The 14,324-nt window shown below is 44.6% G+C and overlaps 1 protein-coding gene across 1 annotated transcript in view; it reads left to right on the top strand.

Moving 5' to 3' along the window:
• Positions 1–453: 453 nt before the first annotated feature.
• LOC113445341 (fatty acyl-CoA hydrolase precursor, medium chain-like) overlaps positions 454–14,324 on the top strand; it is a 28,584-nt gene continuing 14,713 nt past the window's right edge. Inside the window, exons 1-3 of the mRNA XM_026714465.2 lie at positions 454–641; positions 3,241–3,385; positions 4,022–4,155. Coding sequence (XP_026570250.1) covers positions 640–641; positions 3,241–3,385; positions 4,022–4,155 — 281 coding nt within the window. The 5' untranslated portion in view covers positions 454–639. The remainder of the gene's footprint in view (positions 642–3,240; positions 3,386–4,021; positions 4,156–14,324) is intronic.

Raw genomic sequence — 14,324 nt, forward strand, 5'->3', positions numbered from 1 at the left:
CATTTTACATTCATAAATACAGAACACACCCCAGAGGTGGCCTTCAGCATGTTCTGACCAGTTCTGGAGAACTGGTAGCAGAATTTTGAGTAGTTCAAAGGACCGGCATAAATCCCACCTCTGACTGGAGATTTTATGGTCTCCTTCTCCTGCCACGCCCACCAAGCCACGCCCACAGAACCAGTAGTAAAAAAATTGGAATCCCACCACTGACACACACAGTATTCTACATTCCTCCAAAGCAACCGTTATGTTTCTTTCAACCACTCTATTTTGGAGTTTATTTTTTTTTTAAGCAAACAAACATGAAAACTATAGTGGAGCTTTCCAAGAAAAAGGTTGACAGCCCAGCCCCAACGAACTCTATAAGACCATACACGGTGCAACTCTCTTATCTCCTGTGCAGGAAAGCCAGTGAGGTCTCTGGCTGGCCTTCTTAATCACAAGTGCCCTCCCCGGGTCCTCACCACAAATGGAGAACTCCAAGGACAGCGAATCAGGGTGAGAGGAGCTGAGAGGGATGTGGAAGTTTTCCTCGGAATTCCCTACGCAAAACCCCCGGTTGGATCTTTGCGGTTTTCCCCTCCACAACTGGCAGAACCCTGGACTGGCGTCAGAGATGCAACCTCTTACCCTCCCATGTAAGTCAAGAGCTTTTGCAAGCCAGAGACGGTGCTTCCCTCTCTGCATCTGATCCTGGAGTGATGGCTGTTAGCCATCTAGAAAAGCCTATGGCTCTTAGGTGGTCACCCAGAAGGATTGCCAAAGGGTTATAGCGGGGGAAAGAGCGTCCATTCACTTTATTTCTTCATGAAACTTGAGTTTCCTGGGTGGCAAATTGGGGGAGGGGATATGATTGCAGGGTTTTTTTCCAGATCCCAACCTTTTAAAAAGATCCCTGCCAGTGCCATCATCTTGAGGTTGACCTATATTTTATTCCATGGATGATACATCAACAAAATTCCCTTTGTCCCCACCCATACAAGCGATAACTTGCCAACCTTTTCAGCAGCAATCTTCTCACACATCCATTAGTATTTATGAACATCTGGCTGGCAGTCTGAGCAAACTCTCTTTCTTGTAAAAGTTCCCCTTTCCCAAATGTGTCGACTATCCCAGTTGTGCCCAGGTTAGTTTCAGAAAAGCAAAACAATAACAAGAAACAAAATGAGGGATGGAAGTGTGGAGCTCCTTGGCTTTTTTAACAGGAAAAGATCAAATTGAACATTTGTTTTTTTCTTGGAAAAAAGCCAAGGAGCTCCCGTCTTCCAGCCCTGATTTTGTTTCTTGTTATTGTTTTGCTTTTCTGACTGTTTCCTAGTATGATTTGATTCTTATTGTACCCTATGACTATCATTAAGTGTTGTACCTTATGATACTTGACTCTTGATGAATGTATCTTTTATGTATAATGAGAGCGTTTGCATCAAGACCATTTCCCTGTCTGTCCAATCACACTTGGCCAATAAAGAATTCTACTATCTACTATTCTACTAATGATTTAAGTTAGGATGGATTTTTATAAGTTCGATATATTTATTGAAAGAAAGCTCAAAGAATAGAATAGAATAGAATAGAGTAGAACAGAACAGAACAGAATAGAATTCTTTATTGGCCAAGTGTGATTGGACACACAAGGAATTTGTCTTGGTGCAAATGCTCTTGGTGTACATAAAAGAAAAGATATATTCATCAAGAGTCAAGAATCTAATCTAATCAAACAAAGAAGTTACATAATAAAATACAATAATAGAATATGTAGAATTTTAGAAAATAATGAATATATAAAGATGTATTTCTTTTTTAGTTATCATATCTATAAAATGTTTTTAGGATAGATTTGGGAGGATTATATGAATTGTTATAAAATCAACTAAGTAAATTATAGTTATCTTGCAAAATATGAATGAACAAAATTATAGTCAAATGATTGATTAATAATGATACTAGGGTATTCAATTTTTGATTGATAATATGAGTTATTATGCAATGTAATTGTAATTGAGATTATGAAATGGATGCACAAAAAATTTGTAAACCAACCGACACACTGCTTGTACATTTATGAAAGAAAGTTGGATGTTTTTATGTTTTGTTTGTTTTTGTTTGTCTTTAAAAACCAATAAAACTTGTTTATAAAAAAAAAGAATCATAAGGTACAACACTTAATAAAAGGTAGTTTTGTATTTATAAAATGAGTTTGTAAATATATGTTTTCTGTCATTTTATGTAATGTTGAATAATTCCCAAAGTTTGTAAAATATAATTGATCAAATTTGCAAATAAGAGAAGAAAAAGATTTCACTCAATGAACTTCAGGGAGAGATATAAATAATGAGCTAAATTTGAGTTAAATGAATTTTTATTGGTATGATATATATAATTGAATGAAAGCTTTAATGTAGTTTTGTGTTTTTTGTTTAAAATGAAGAGTTTTTTCCCCCTTTATATATAATGGTTGAGTGATTTTTAAAGTTTGTAAAATATCAAAACTTGAAGAAGGGTTTTCTCCCTTTAGGGTTAAAACAATTGAAATAATATAGGGATTCTTTTAATATAATTACAACAGTTTATTAATCAGTAAACAGAAGCATATAGTAACACCCACAGCAAGGGGAAGCAGAGATGGTCAGACTGACTCTTTTATCCAAAACTGGGTATATATTTAATTTTGCTTATATTTGGAAATTGCTTCCGTGCTTGCAATGAAAAAAAATATGAAACTTTGTTTTTGTTGATTACATAGGTGTGTTGCTGTAGAAATGGCTAGTATATACTGTTGTGTAAAAGTAAAAAGTTGAGGTTGTAATGTTATCTTCTACTATGCTAAGGAGAGTTGGGAATCCATGCCTTTTTCTTTCTTTTTCCTCTTTACACCATAATTTCTTTTTCCTTCCCCACCTCCTAGTTTTCTATTACTTTTTAAAATTTCTCTGTGTATTTTATATTTTGATAAACTAATAAAAATGTGTTACAGGAATTATTTCAAAGGCAGAAAAGCTTAAACAGGGATCCCCAACCCCCAATCATGGCCCAGTACTGGGCTGTGTCCCATTCAGAATCAGACCGTGCAAAAGCGGCAGGTGAACGTGCGTGCAACTCCCTGTGTGCAAGTGGCGGGCACTCTCACATGCACAAGAAGCTCCACTTGTGCAAGTGGTGAGCGCACCAGGTCAGAAAAGCCGGGGACCCCCACCGGCTTAGACAATGCCTCACGTGCTTTTGCTTGGTCTCTACAAGGTGCCTGCAGGATCCCCTGGTGGGACAAGCTCTCTCGGATGCCTTTGGCAACACAGGGCAAAGGATCTCCTTGCGCGTCACGGAGGACTGCTTGTACCTGAACATCTACGTGCCAGCCCACTCTGATAAGGCAGAGCAGTTACCGGTAAGCGATTACTCGGCTAGGCAGTACAGCTTTCTTGTTTCTAGGTCTGATTTGGTCCCGCAGCCTAAGGTGAAATCAAGTAGCTGTCAACTCATAAAATATTTCTCTGGTCTTTTTGGAGTTGCCAACAGAAAGGGAGGGGGGAACAATGTGGCCGCTTGCAAAATCGAAACTGCATCCAATAAATGTGTTCAAAGATGTTTTCAAAGATAGTTTCTGGGTGACTGAAGTTTCTGCCGTGCAAAGTTCTAACTGGAGAGCATGATGGATGACTCTGGGCTATGGGTGTGTCCCATTGGAGAATATGAATTATGATACACCCAGGGGTGGGGGGAAAATCAGGGTCAAGGGTGACAATGAATGATGTGTCTCAGAGTCTGCTACACCCAGGCAGTGCCAGACCTTTTAACTCTCAATAAATCCTTTTGAAGTTTTGGAAGTTTGTCTCAAGGCTCGTGATTTAAATGGGGTTAAGTGCAGGAATCCTGACAGTGGCATTCAATATTGTTTATTGATATTGCATCTAAATCTACGCTTATTCCATTTTGTACACTAAATCTCTCAGTTGTCTACATTTAAGTCAGTTCTCATCTTCCAGACAGTCACTTCCATTGCCCTGTTACATTTGGCTTCCAGGTGATGGTCTGGATCCACGGTGGAGGACTTGTGATAGGCGCAGCGTCCACATATGATGGGTCTGTTTTGTCTGCTTACGAAAATGTAGTGGTGGTGGCAATCCAATACCGCTTGGGCATTCTCGGGTTTTACAGGTAAGTTGATACTGTCATCTTCACCTTCACCTAGATGATAGCACACCCATCTCATCTTTGTTTTAATGCCTCTAAAGAGCTCAGTTTCGAGTTTCATCAGCTGCTCCTGCTGTTCAGATAGGGAGCAGAAATGTACAGCGTGGAGTAGAGGGCACAAGATGCTTGTTAAGTTCGGAAAAGGAGGGAGGCCACACCAGAGCATTACTCATAACACGCTTTATTCAGGGAATAAAGGGGCTGTCGCGTCTGCAGCTAACAGCAGACCTACCAGCGAACAGCAGCTGGCTCAACCTAGCAGCCGGCTTTTATAGCCGACTGTCGAAGGGAGCCAGCCAATGGGGACTAAGAACGCCCCCGCAGGAATTGCGGACCTGATGGGGAACTGGTGTCAGCCCCGAGGACATAACACCCCTTCCCCCCAGATACGAACATGAATAGTCTTTAAGGTATGAAGGCGGTTTGTGTTGCCGTTCTGACCGCCGTAGTTCGGTTGCAGGATTGGGTGGCACAAAGTTCGGGACAGCGGGGGTTTGGTCCATTGGGAGCTGTCCAGCCACCCGATCTTGCTCGCCGGTTGCCGGCTGGATTGTCGAATCGCTTCGGTCTCCCGGTGCGGAAGAGGAACTGCTGGGGACGGTTGGTGGCTCTGTAGGATAGTCACGGTCAGCCGTCTGCTCCCTCGGTTCGGTTGGTGGAGACAGGTCACTCTGCGTGTCCCAGCCAGGTGCTGGATGCGGTGCCTGGAATGTTGCCGTGGCCTCTGGATCGGTGGTGGCGTGCTCATCCTGCCGGTTCCTCAACTGGTCCAGGTGTCTCCGCCAAATGCGCCCGTCTTCTAACTGGACGTGGTACGATCTGGGCCCCGTGATGGCCACGATCCTGCCAGGTACCCATAACGGGTCTCCCGCGTAATTCCTGGTGAAGACTCGATCCTGTAAGACAAAACTCCTGACCCTACTGTTAGATCCAATGGGTGTGTCTGGGCAATAGTGAGGGTGCAGTCTGTCTAGTATTGTCCTTAAGCGTCTGCCCATCAGTAACTCTGCCGGAGACTTGTTTGTGACTGTGCAAGGGGTCGAGTGTTGGCTTATAAGGAATCTAGAGAGTCTGGAGTGCCAATCATCTTGGGTGAACCTGGCGAGGGCCTCTTTGGTTGTTCTGACCGCTCTTTCAGCCAACCCATTGCTCGAGGGGTGAAAGGGAGCGTTAGGATGTGCCGGATGCCCAGGTTGGCGACATACCGGCTGAAGTCCGTGGGCGTAAATTGAGGACCGTTATCTGACACAATAGTGTCCGGGAGACCGTGTGTGACGAACAAACGAGTCAGTGCTTGGGCGATCGCTCGCGTGGTGGTTGAGAGTAGGAGTGCCACATCGATCCATTTAGAAAATGAATCTACTACTATTAGGAACGTCTTGCCATGGAATGGGCCGGCCAGGTCAACATGTAGACGAGACCATGGTGCGTTGGCGCTTTCCCATTTGGTGGGGGGTGACTGGGGGCGCTGGCCGGATTCTTGACAGGGACGGCAGGAGCTTACCCATTTCGCAATTTCGCCGTCCATGCCCGGCCACCATACATAGCTCCGTGCCAACGCCTTCATTCGTACAATGCCAGGTGCCCTCGTGCAATGCCTTCAGGACGGGTCTGCGTAGTGATTCCGGAATGACAACTCTGGTCCCCCATAGCAGACAACCCTGTAACTGGAAAGTTCCTGTTGGTGGACTTTAAAGGGTGAAAATTCGTTAGAAGGGTTACTACCCGGCCACCCCTTCCGTACCCAGTCCAGGACCTGGGCGATCAGTCTGTCCTTCCTGGATTGGAAGGCAATGTCTCTCACAGTGACTGGAATTCTGAACTCACTGGTGTCAAAAATGGCGTGGACTGGGGCCGGATCCTCCACGGGCGTTGGTAGCGGGCATCGGCTGAGGGCGTCGGCATGGCTGAGATTTTTTCCTGGACGGTGAACTAACTTGTATGAATATGCTGCCAGGAATAAGGTCCATCTTGTCATTCGGGGGGACAAGACTTGCGGTGTTTGCTTCTCTCCGGAGAGAAGTCCCAGCAGCGGTTTGTGATCTGTAACCAGTTCGAAGTTGTGCCCGAACAGAAATTCATGGAATTTTTTAACCGCGGCTACGGCAGCTAGGGCCTCTTTGTCGATTTGGCTATAATTGCGTTCTGTCGTTGAAAATGTTCTGGAGAAGAACGCGATTGGGGCTTCGGACCCGTTGGGTAGTCTATGACTTAATACAGACCCAATCCCAAAAGGTGAAGCATCTGCTGCCAAAACTAGCGGTAGATTCTGGTTGAATTGGATCAGTACAGCGTCTGAAGTGAGGAGTGACTTGACTGCCCTGAAAGCGTATTCCTCTTTAGGTCCCCAGTGCCATGGAACATTTTTATCTAAGAGTCTGTGCAGTGGTTCTGCCACTGATGCCTTGTGCGGCAGAAATGACGCATAGAAATTCAGCAGGCCTAGGAAGGCTTGTAGTTCTGGTTTGGAAGAGGGAGTGGGTGCCTCGTGAATGGCTTTAACCTTTGACTCTACTGGGTGGATGCCAGAGGCGTCTATTCGGTACCCAAGAAAGTCCACCTGCCCAGTGGCTATGGTGCATTTTTCTTTTTTTAGTTTGAGGCCATGCTGCCTGAATCTGTCCAAAACCCCTCTGACTCTGAGAAAAAGCTGTGTTCTGTCCCGGGCTGAAACCAAGATGTCATCAAAGTACGGAACCACGCCAGGGAGACCCTGCAGGATCCGTTCCATTAACGACTGGAATATGCCCGGGGCGACACTCACACCAAATTGGAGGCGCTTGCATCGGAAGGCCCCTCTGTGGGTAACAATGGTTTGTAATTCGGCCGTTTGGTTGTCCACAGGAAACTGTTGGTATGCCTGTGACATATCCAATTTGGCGAATATCGTTCCGGGTTCGAATGTGTGCAGTAAGTGCTGGATTACTGGCACTGGGTATGCGCTAGTCTGTAGATAGCGATTTATTGTGGTCTTGTAGTCTGAACACATTCTTATACTACCGTCTTTTTTAAGGGGTGTGACAATAGGTGTCTCCCACTTAGCAAAATCCGTGGGTTCGATTACCCCTTGTTTTAACAATTTGTCTAGTTCCGCATCCAGCTTAGAGCGCAGAGCGAATGGCACTCTTCGCAGCTTCAAGTGGATGGGAACTGCCTGGGGGTCTACTGAGAATGAAATAGGTGTGCCCTTGTAGCACCCTAATTCATCGCTGAAAACGTCAGCGTAATCAGAGAAAAGTGAGTCGGTGTCGGAGGACGAGACAGCATGTACCCCCATTAAGCTAAGGCCAAGAAAGGGGAACCAATCCAACCCCAAAAGACTGGGAAGGGCACCATCAACTACCACTAATGGCAGGTGGCCTTTAAAGGTTCTGAATTTTACTAGGAACTTGCCTGTTCCGATTACTGGAATGTTCTTCCCTTGGTAGTCTCGCAAGGACAGGCGACTCTTCTGCAGCTGCTTTCTGGACAGGCTGGGACGTACTTTCTTGAGTGTGCTCCATGAAATAATCGAGAGCGCTGACCCGGTATCGACCTCCATTAGGCAGGGTTTACCTTCTAAATGAATGGGGAGTTTAATTTTATTTGGTGTTAAGAAGGTATGGTTAGCTTGATAGCATGTAAAACAATTTTCTACTTGCCTGGATGGCCCCGGGGGGGCGTAAGATGGTGGCTTTTGTGGAGCCACATGCGCTGCCTGGCACACCCTGGCGATGTGTCCTCTTCTGCTGCAGTTGTTGCAGGTGGCAGTTTTGAACCTGCACGTTGCCCTGGCATGGGGACCCCCACAGGAGAGGCACAGCTGGGTGTGCCTAGGTGCGTTGCCTTCTCTCGGTCTAGTCCCTACCTGTGGCTGCTTAACTGGCTTGAGACGGTGCACCTCAGATTGCTCGATAGGCTCTTCTTCGTTCACTGCCTTCTCGGAATGCACAGTGACTGGGTTAGTTTTGGGGGTGCTTCCCTGTATTTCAGCCGCTGACTGTATTGCCAACTCTGCAGCCAGGGCTTCTTTGATGGCTTGTGCGAGGTTGAGGTCCTTCCTTGCCAACACCCGCCTCTGAAGCCTCGTATCTTTGACCCCACAGACAAGTTGGTCCAGGAGCATGTCATCAAGGTAGCCTTTAAATTCGCAGTGTAGGGCTGCGGTTCTGAGGGCTGCCATATATTGGTTTATGGTTTCTCCATCCGCTTGCTTCCTCATGCGAAGGCGAAGCGTCCTCGCGATCTGCGACGGTTTCGCGAATAATGATTGGAGAGGGTCTCCAACAGCTCAGACCATGGGACATTCTTGAGTTCTCTTGGGGCGAGCAGTGCTGTTGCTGTGTCAAATACGGTGGCCCCACAATAGCTCAGGAAGAATGACTTCTTTTTGTTGTCTGTAGCGTCGGCCAGACCCACAGCGTCAATATAATGGTTAAATCGGTTTTTGTAAGAGTCCCATTTATCTTCGTCTGGCTTAAATGGCGGGAACGCCGGATTTGTATTCATGTCTGGTTCAGTTTGCGGCAGGCAAAACAAGTCTCACTGGGGATACAGGCCCTGGAAAAGATAACAGCTACCGTTCGTAGTGCTATTTGACGAGTGTTCAGCTTTTGAATTCTCTCTGGGTTGTACAGGTAGCAGCTGCGGCTCGCAGTGCTATTTCGGTCTAGTGATTCAGCTCGTGGAATCTCTCTGGGTTTCTCGCTCTCTGCAGCCCTTGGTGGCTGGGAACAGACGTTATAACTGACTGTTTGAAATTCGCGCCCTTACAAGGGCGAAGCGGCAATGGCTGCAGCTGCGCGCTGACAGCGATTTGAATTTTGCGCCTAGATTTCAGCGGTCGTGAGCGTCGCGCTGGGGCTTCGCTACACGGAATTCTGGCACAATTGCTAGAATACTGCTGGGCGACTGAGGCTCTCAGTGCCCTATTCTCTTGTAGCTCATTTGTGTTCTTGAGCGGCTACACGCTCCGCTTCGCTTCCATTTGAATTTGGCTGACCGAGCTCTCAGCGACGCGGCTACGGCTCAGCGCTTCAGGTTCGTGACATTCAGCTCTTGTATTGCTGCTGGTTGGCCAGATCCCACCCTCGTCGCCAATGTTAAGTTCGGAAAAGGAGGGAGGCCACACCAGAGCATTACTCATAACACGCTTTATTCAGGGAATAAAGGGGCTGTCGCGTCTGCAGCTAACAGCAGACCTACCAGCGAACAGCAGCTGGCTCAACCTAGCAGCCGGCTTTTATAGCCGACTGTCGAAGGGAGCCAGCCAATGGGGACTAAGAACGCCCCCGCAGGAATTGCGGACCTGATGGGGAACTGGTGTCAGCCCCGAGGACATAACAATGCTTCTCTTTAATTTCATTTAATTTATGCTGGCGAGTGCTTTTTCCTTTGTCTTTGCCCCACTTCACTGAGATCCGCTGGAGGATTGCTAACAACTGTCCCCAAATCCTCCCTCCACAGAAACATCTCCATCTTTAGGTTCCAGGACAGATAATTAGTCTCATTAAGGAGCCACAGAAAATCTTCCTCCCATTTCCATACTAGAGAGCATCGTGCTGTCTTTGCAAACCGATAGTCCTCAACCTCTCTCGGGCTCATGAGGAAACCTTTATCTCAAAAAAAATACTACTGGTGCTTCTGGACCCATAACCTGTCAGGGACGTGCACAGCCAGTGACAAAATAGAATCAGTGATGCTGACACAAACTTGTAGTTTTATGTAAATAAATATATTTTACAAATACATACACAGCAACTAGATAGTCAGGCAAACAGGAGCATCATCAGGTAAATCACCACAGCAGGAACATACAGAGCCTGCAGAACACCTGTCAGCATTCCAAGTAAACTGCCCATTGAGTGTGCAAGTAATGCACGCAGAGGAAAAAAGGTGGGAAACAAGGAAACTCCCCCTTTACACTCACAGCAACCAATCACAGCTCAGGTTGCCTCACGCAGTGGCCGGGTCTCTTCAACCAATGAGCTACAACAATGTGTCCTTACTCATTGTCCAACCCTTCACTGCTCCAGCTATTAAACTGGACATCTTAACTGGCTTCCTATGGTACAAGTAGGTGAGGTCAAATCAGGGATGGGATTTAAAAATCCCAGTGACCAGTTGCTGCCCAGCTGCTGGATGGGTTTTGCCATGGTGGGCGTGGCCTACTGGAACTTCTGGGAGGGCCGTTTTTCTCCTTCCCCAGAGTCCGGAGGCTTCCCCGCTGGAGGAGCCTCTGGGAGGGTGAAAATGACCTCCCCCGGGCTCTGGAGGCCCTCCAGAAGCCGGAAACAGCCCCGTTTCCAGACTTCTGGTACTTCTGGAAGGCCTGTTTTCCCCCCTCCCAGAGCCTCTCTGTGAACCCTGCCCTTCCCTGCATTGCATGGAGACTCCTGGGAGGGGAGGGGAGGGGTGGGCTGGTCAGTTGAAATACCAGTTTAGCGAACCAGATTAAACCTTAACATCCGGTTTGCCTGAACCGGTCCGAACCGGTAGAACCCCACCCCTGGGCCAAATAGAGGGGTCCTGGTCGCTTCCTATCTTCAGAAACTGAGATTTCATCCAAGCAACAGGAATGAGTTTGGGAATGAGTTTTCGATCTGTCCTGCAAATAGGCTTCATCATTGTTAATTTTCAAGTCAAGCTCATAATTATAATCATGACTTACAACTGTTCATTTAGTCACTGTTCTGTTAGTAACAGACATTTGGGGCTCAGTTGTGATTGTAAGTTGAGGACTACCTGTACTTAAGGTTTTTACTCCATGGAGTTAAAGGTATCGAGAGGTCTGCTGGTATCTGCAAAGTTTGTGAAGGGAGTTTCTGTTCTGGATTTCACAGGTCAAAGTGATGGGAGAGATCTGGCCAAGGAGATCCCTCAGGACCTTCTGTGGTAGGACTCATCTCTGGGAGGAGGAGTCCGCCTATATAGGTGGACCGGTTGCTTTCGTGGTGCGGAGACAATAACTTGGTCCTCAACACCAATAAGTCCAAGGAGCTTATAGTGGATTATAGAAGGAACAGATCAGACCTCCAGCCCTTGCTTATCAATGGAGACCAAGTGGAGCAGGTGGCTTAAGTTTCTGGGTGTTACCCTAAAAAAGGACCTGATCTGGGGTGCTCACATTCCAGCCCTGGTCAAAAGGGCCCAGCAGAGATTATACGACCTGAGACTTCTCAGGAAAAAAACTGAATGAAAAACTGGTGACCTTCTACCATTGCGCCATAGAGAGTATTTTAACTTATAGCACCTCTGTAGGGTTTGCCAATTGCACAGTGGCAGATAGTGCACTCCAGAAGGTTAACATCATTGCCCAGAAGATCATTGGTTGCCCTCTCCCCTCTTTGGAAGAGCTTTAGAGCTCCTTCTGCCTTAAGAAAGTTCAAAATGGAGTTCCAGTTTTGAACTGCCCTGAAGACGGACCGCTGACCCCGACTGTGCACAGCTTTGGTCCATGCTTCAGCGTTGGAGAGTCCCAATTGATCAGATTTGAGAAAGAAGCCACCTCATAGGTGCGGCAGATGAAGGGGAGACCATCAGCCGGGTAGGGGGGAGTCACAATCCCCTCCTTGGCTTGGCAATTGCTCTCCCCACCGAAGATGCCTGAAGCAGTGGTCTAAAATGGCCACCCTGAAGGGGAAAATTAAGCTGGAATAAGATTGTGCAGGAGAGAGAAAGAAGCGAACAACAGGAGGAACAGGACACTATAATTAAATGGAAGGTACTCCCAGGATTAACATTTCAAAGAATTTTTAAGAAAGGATTTAAAGCGGCAAAGAGAAAGAGAGAAAAAAACGTGTGAATTGCTTTTGACAGTAGTGAGGCTTTGAACCGAAAAAGGTAGAAGCTGGAAGAAGGAATCATCTAATCAATTTGGATAAGTATATTCTGATTCTATATAGGCACTAATAAAGTTGAACTATAGATTGTTAAAGAGAAAATTAAATACCAATTGGATTTAATCTTTTTGTTTGGGAAACTGTGGTTTAAAAAGCTCTGAATAATTTGGATAAAAAAAGAAAAGAGGGGGTGAAGATATGTTATAACAAAGAGTGCCGTCTAATTTAAATCTAACTTGTTCTTCTTTTAAAAGACTCTTTTTCTTAAAAACTGTAAGGAAAATTGATACAATAAAACAAGAACCTTGAAAAATTGAAATATTGAAACACAGAAAGAAACAGGAAGATTCTGCCCTTGGATTAATTGCTGATTCTGGCATGGATTTGGCATTGGATTAGCTGAGGACTAAAACTTGACTGTTGGAAATTTGGATTAACTAGAAAGTTATAAAATGGCGATATCTCTTCTGGAATTAAAAATGGAACTTAGAAGCATGAAAGAAATATTACAAAAGCGAGGTGAATTGTTGGGCTTTGCTTTAAAATTTATGGAAAATGTGATTGCAGAATATGAACAACAAAGACAAAAAACAGAAGAGGAGATGGAACAAATCATAGAAAGGACCATCTTTAATTATCATTGAGAACAAAGAACTCTGGAAAGAAAGAGGAAAAGAGTTGGAAATAAATATAGGAGATTTAAGAAGTTAAAGAGGGGAATATCCAGAAAATTAAAAAAGGGATAAAGAATCAGCAGAAATTCGAAGGGTGGAAGGAAGCTATAAATAAGAGAGGGGGATAAAAACTGGAGTGAAAGAATAAAGGGGAAAATACAGTGGGAAAGAAGGGATAAGAAACAGGATTTGGGAACAAAGAATTGTTTTAAAAAATGGGAAAAATTGTTTAATTAGACAGATTGGTTGATTAATATTTAGAGAGGGGATTCTGCAAGGTGCTGGGCGGTAACATAAATAAATTTATAGTTATGAAATAGGGACATATAGATTGATAAGATGGAAAACAGAACTGTTATTTCTTGATAATGGAATCTAATGCTTCTTTCCTCTATGTATAGAGAAAATTGTAACAAATAATAGAATATGTTTATTAAATATATCAAAATATTTCTAGGACTGGAATGCAGCTTTTTTTATCTAAATATGAATGGAATAATTAGTGGAATATGTATATTAAATATATTGAAATAAATGAAATGATATAGGAGGAGAGCTGAAATGGAATTAACATCAGGGTTTAGGATTAAGTGAGTAGATTAATATGTCCTATTTTTTGAAATTGTAAATAAATCTTATGAAATTAAAAAGGGGAAAAACTATGCAGAATCTGATTTATATATGCTATGTAGTTTTAAAGGGATTATTAATTTTAATGTTTTAGGTAATAAAATGTTAAACATTTAATGGGATTTAAAAGGGGAGATAATTAATGAATATGTAACGTACAGGTGGCACACTTAAACTGATATTTTAGGGGGGAAACCAATTTATAGGAGTGTTTTTAATCAGAATTTAAGATGAAATAGACAAATGTGACAGTTAAAAGTACTAAAGTATAGTAATTATGACGTGAATTAAATAATGAGTGAATTAAATAATACAATATTAAACAATAATTAAATAATAATTAATAATAATTAAATTAAATAATAATTATAAGTGAATTAAATAATGAGATAAGCATTTGGAATAATATAATAAAATAGAAAATGTATAAAAGCATTTTTAAGATAAGAAATTGAATATAAAAATTGAATATGTAACTGTGGTCATATATGTATGTATATGTGAAACCTCACCACTGCTGTTCATTCTGGTGATGGACACAATTACACACGACCTGTACACGCCCGCCCCATGGACGCTGCTCTACGCCGATGATGTGTTCCTGGCTAACCTGTGCAAGGCTGAACTCGAGCACCTAGTCCAACAGTGGCATGACCGCCTCGAGCAGTTCGGGCTCCGGCTGAACCTAAAGAAGTCCGAATACCTGACCACTGATAATGAAATGATAGGCTCCATCCACGTGAACGGGCAGGAGCTACCGCGCGCCTCCACCTTCAAGTACCTGGGAACTATTCTTGGGGAAGAAGGCCTACTACAAACTGAGGTGGCAGCCAGGATCAACGCAGCGTGGGGCAAATGGAAGTCCGTCACGGGCGTCCTCTGTGACAAGAAGATGCCATGCGCCTGAAGGCGAAAATCTATAACTCTGTGGTGCGCCCGTGGCCATACATACGGCGCAGAGTGCTGGCCGGCGACCAAAGAAGTTGAAAGCAGACTCCAGATAATGGAG

Source organism: Pseudonaja textilis, chromosome 11 (genome assembly GCF_049901715.1).
Source record: "Pseudonaja textilis isolate UNSWEBS1 chromosome 11, rPseTex1.2, whole genome shotgun sequence".
In the NCBI taxonomy this organism is placed as follows: Eukaryota; Metazoa; Chordata; class Lepidosauria; order Squamata; family Elapidae; genus Pseudonaja; species Pseudonaja textilis.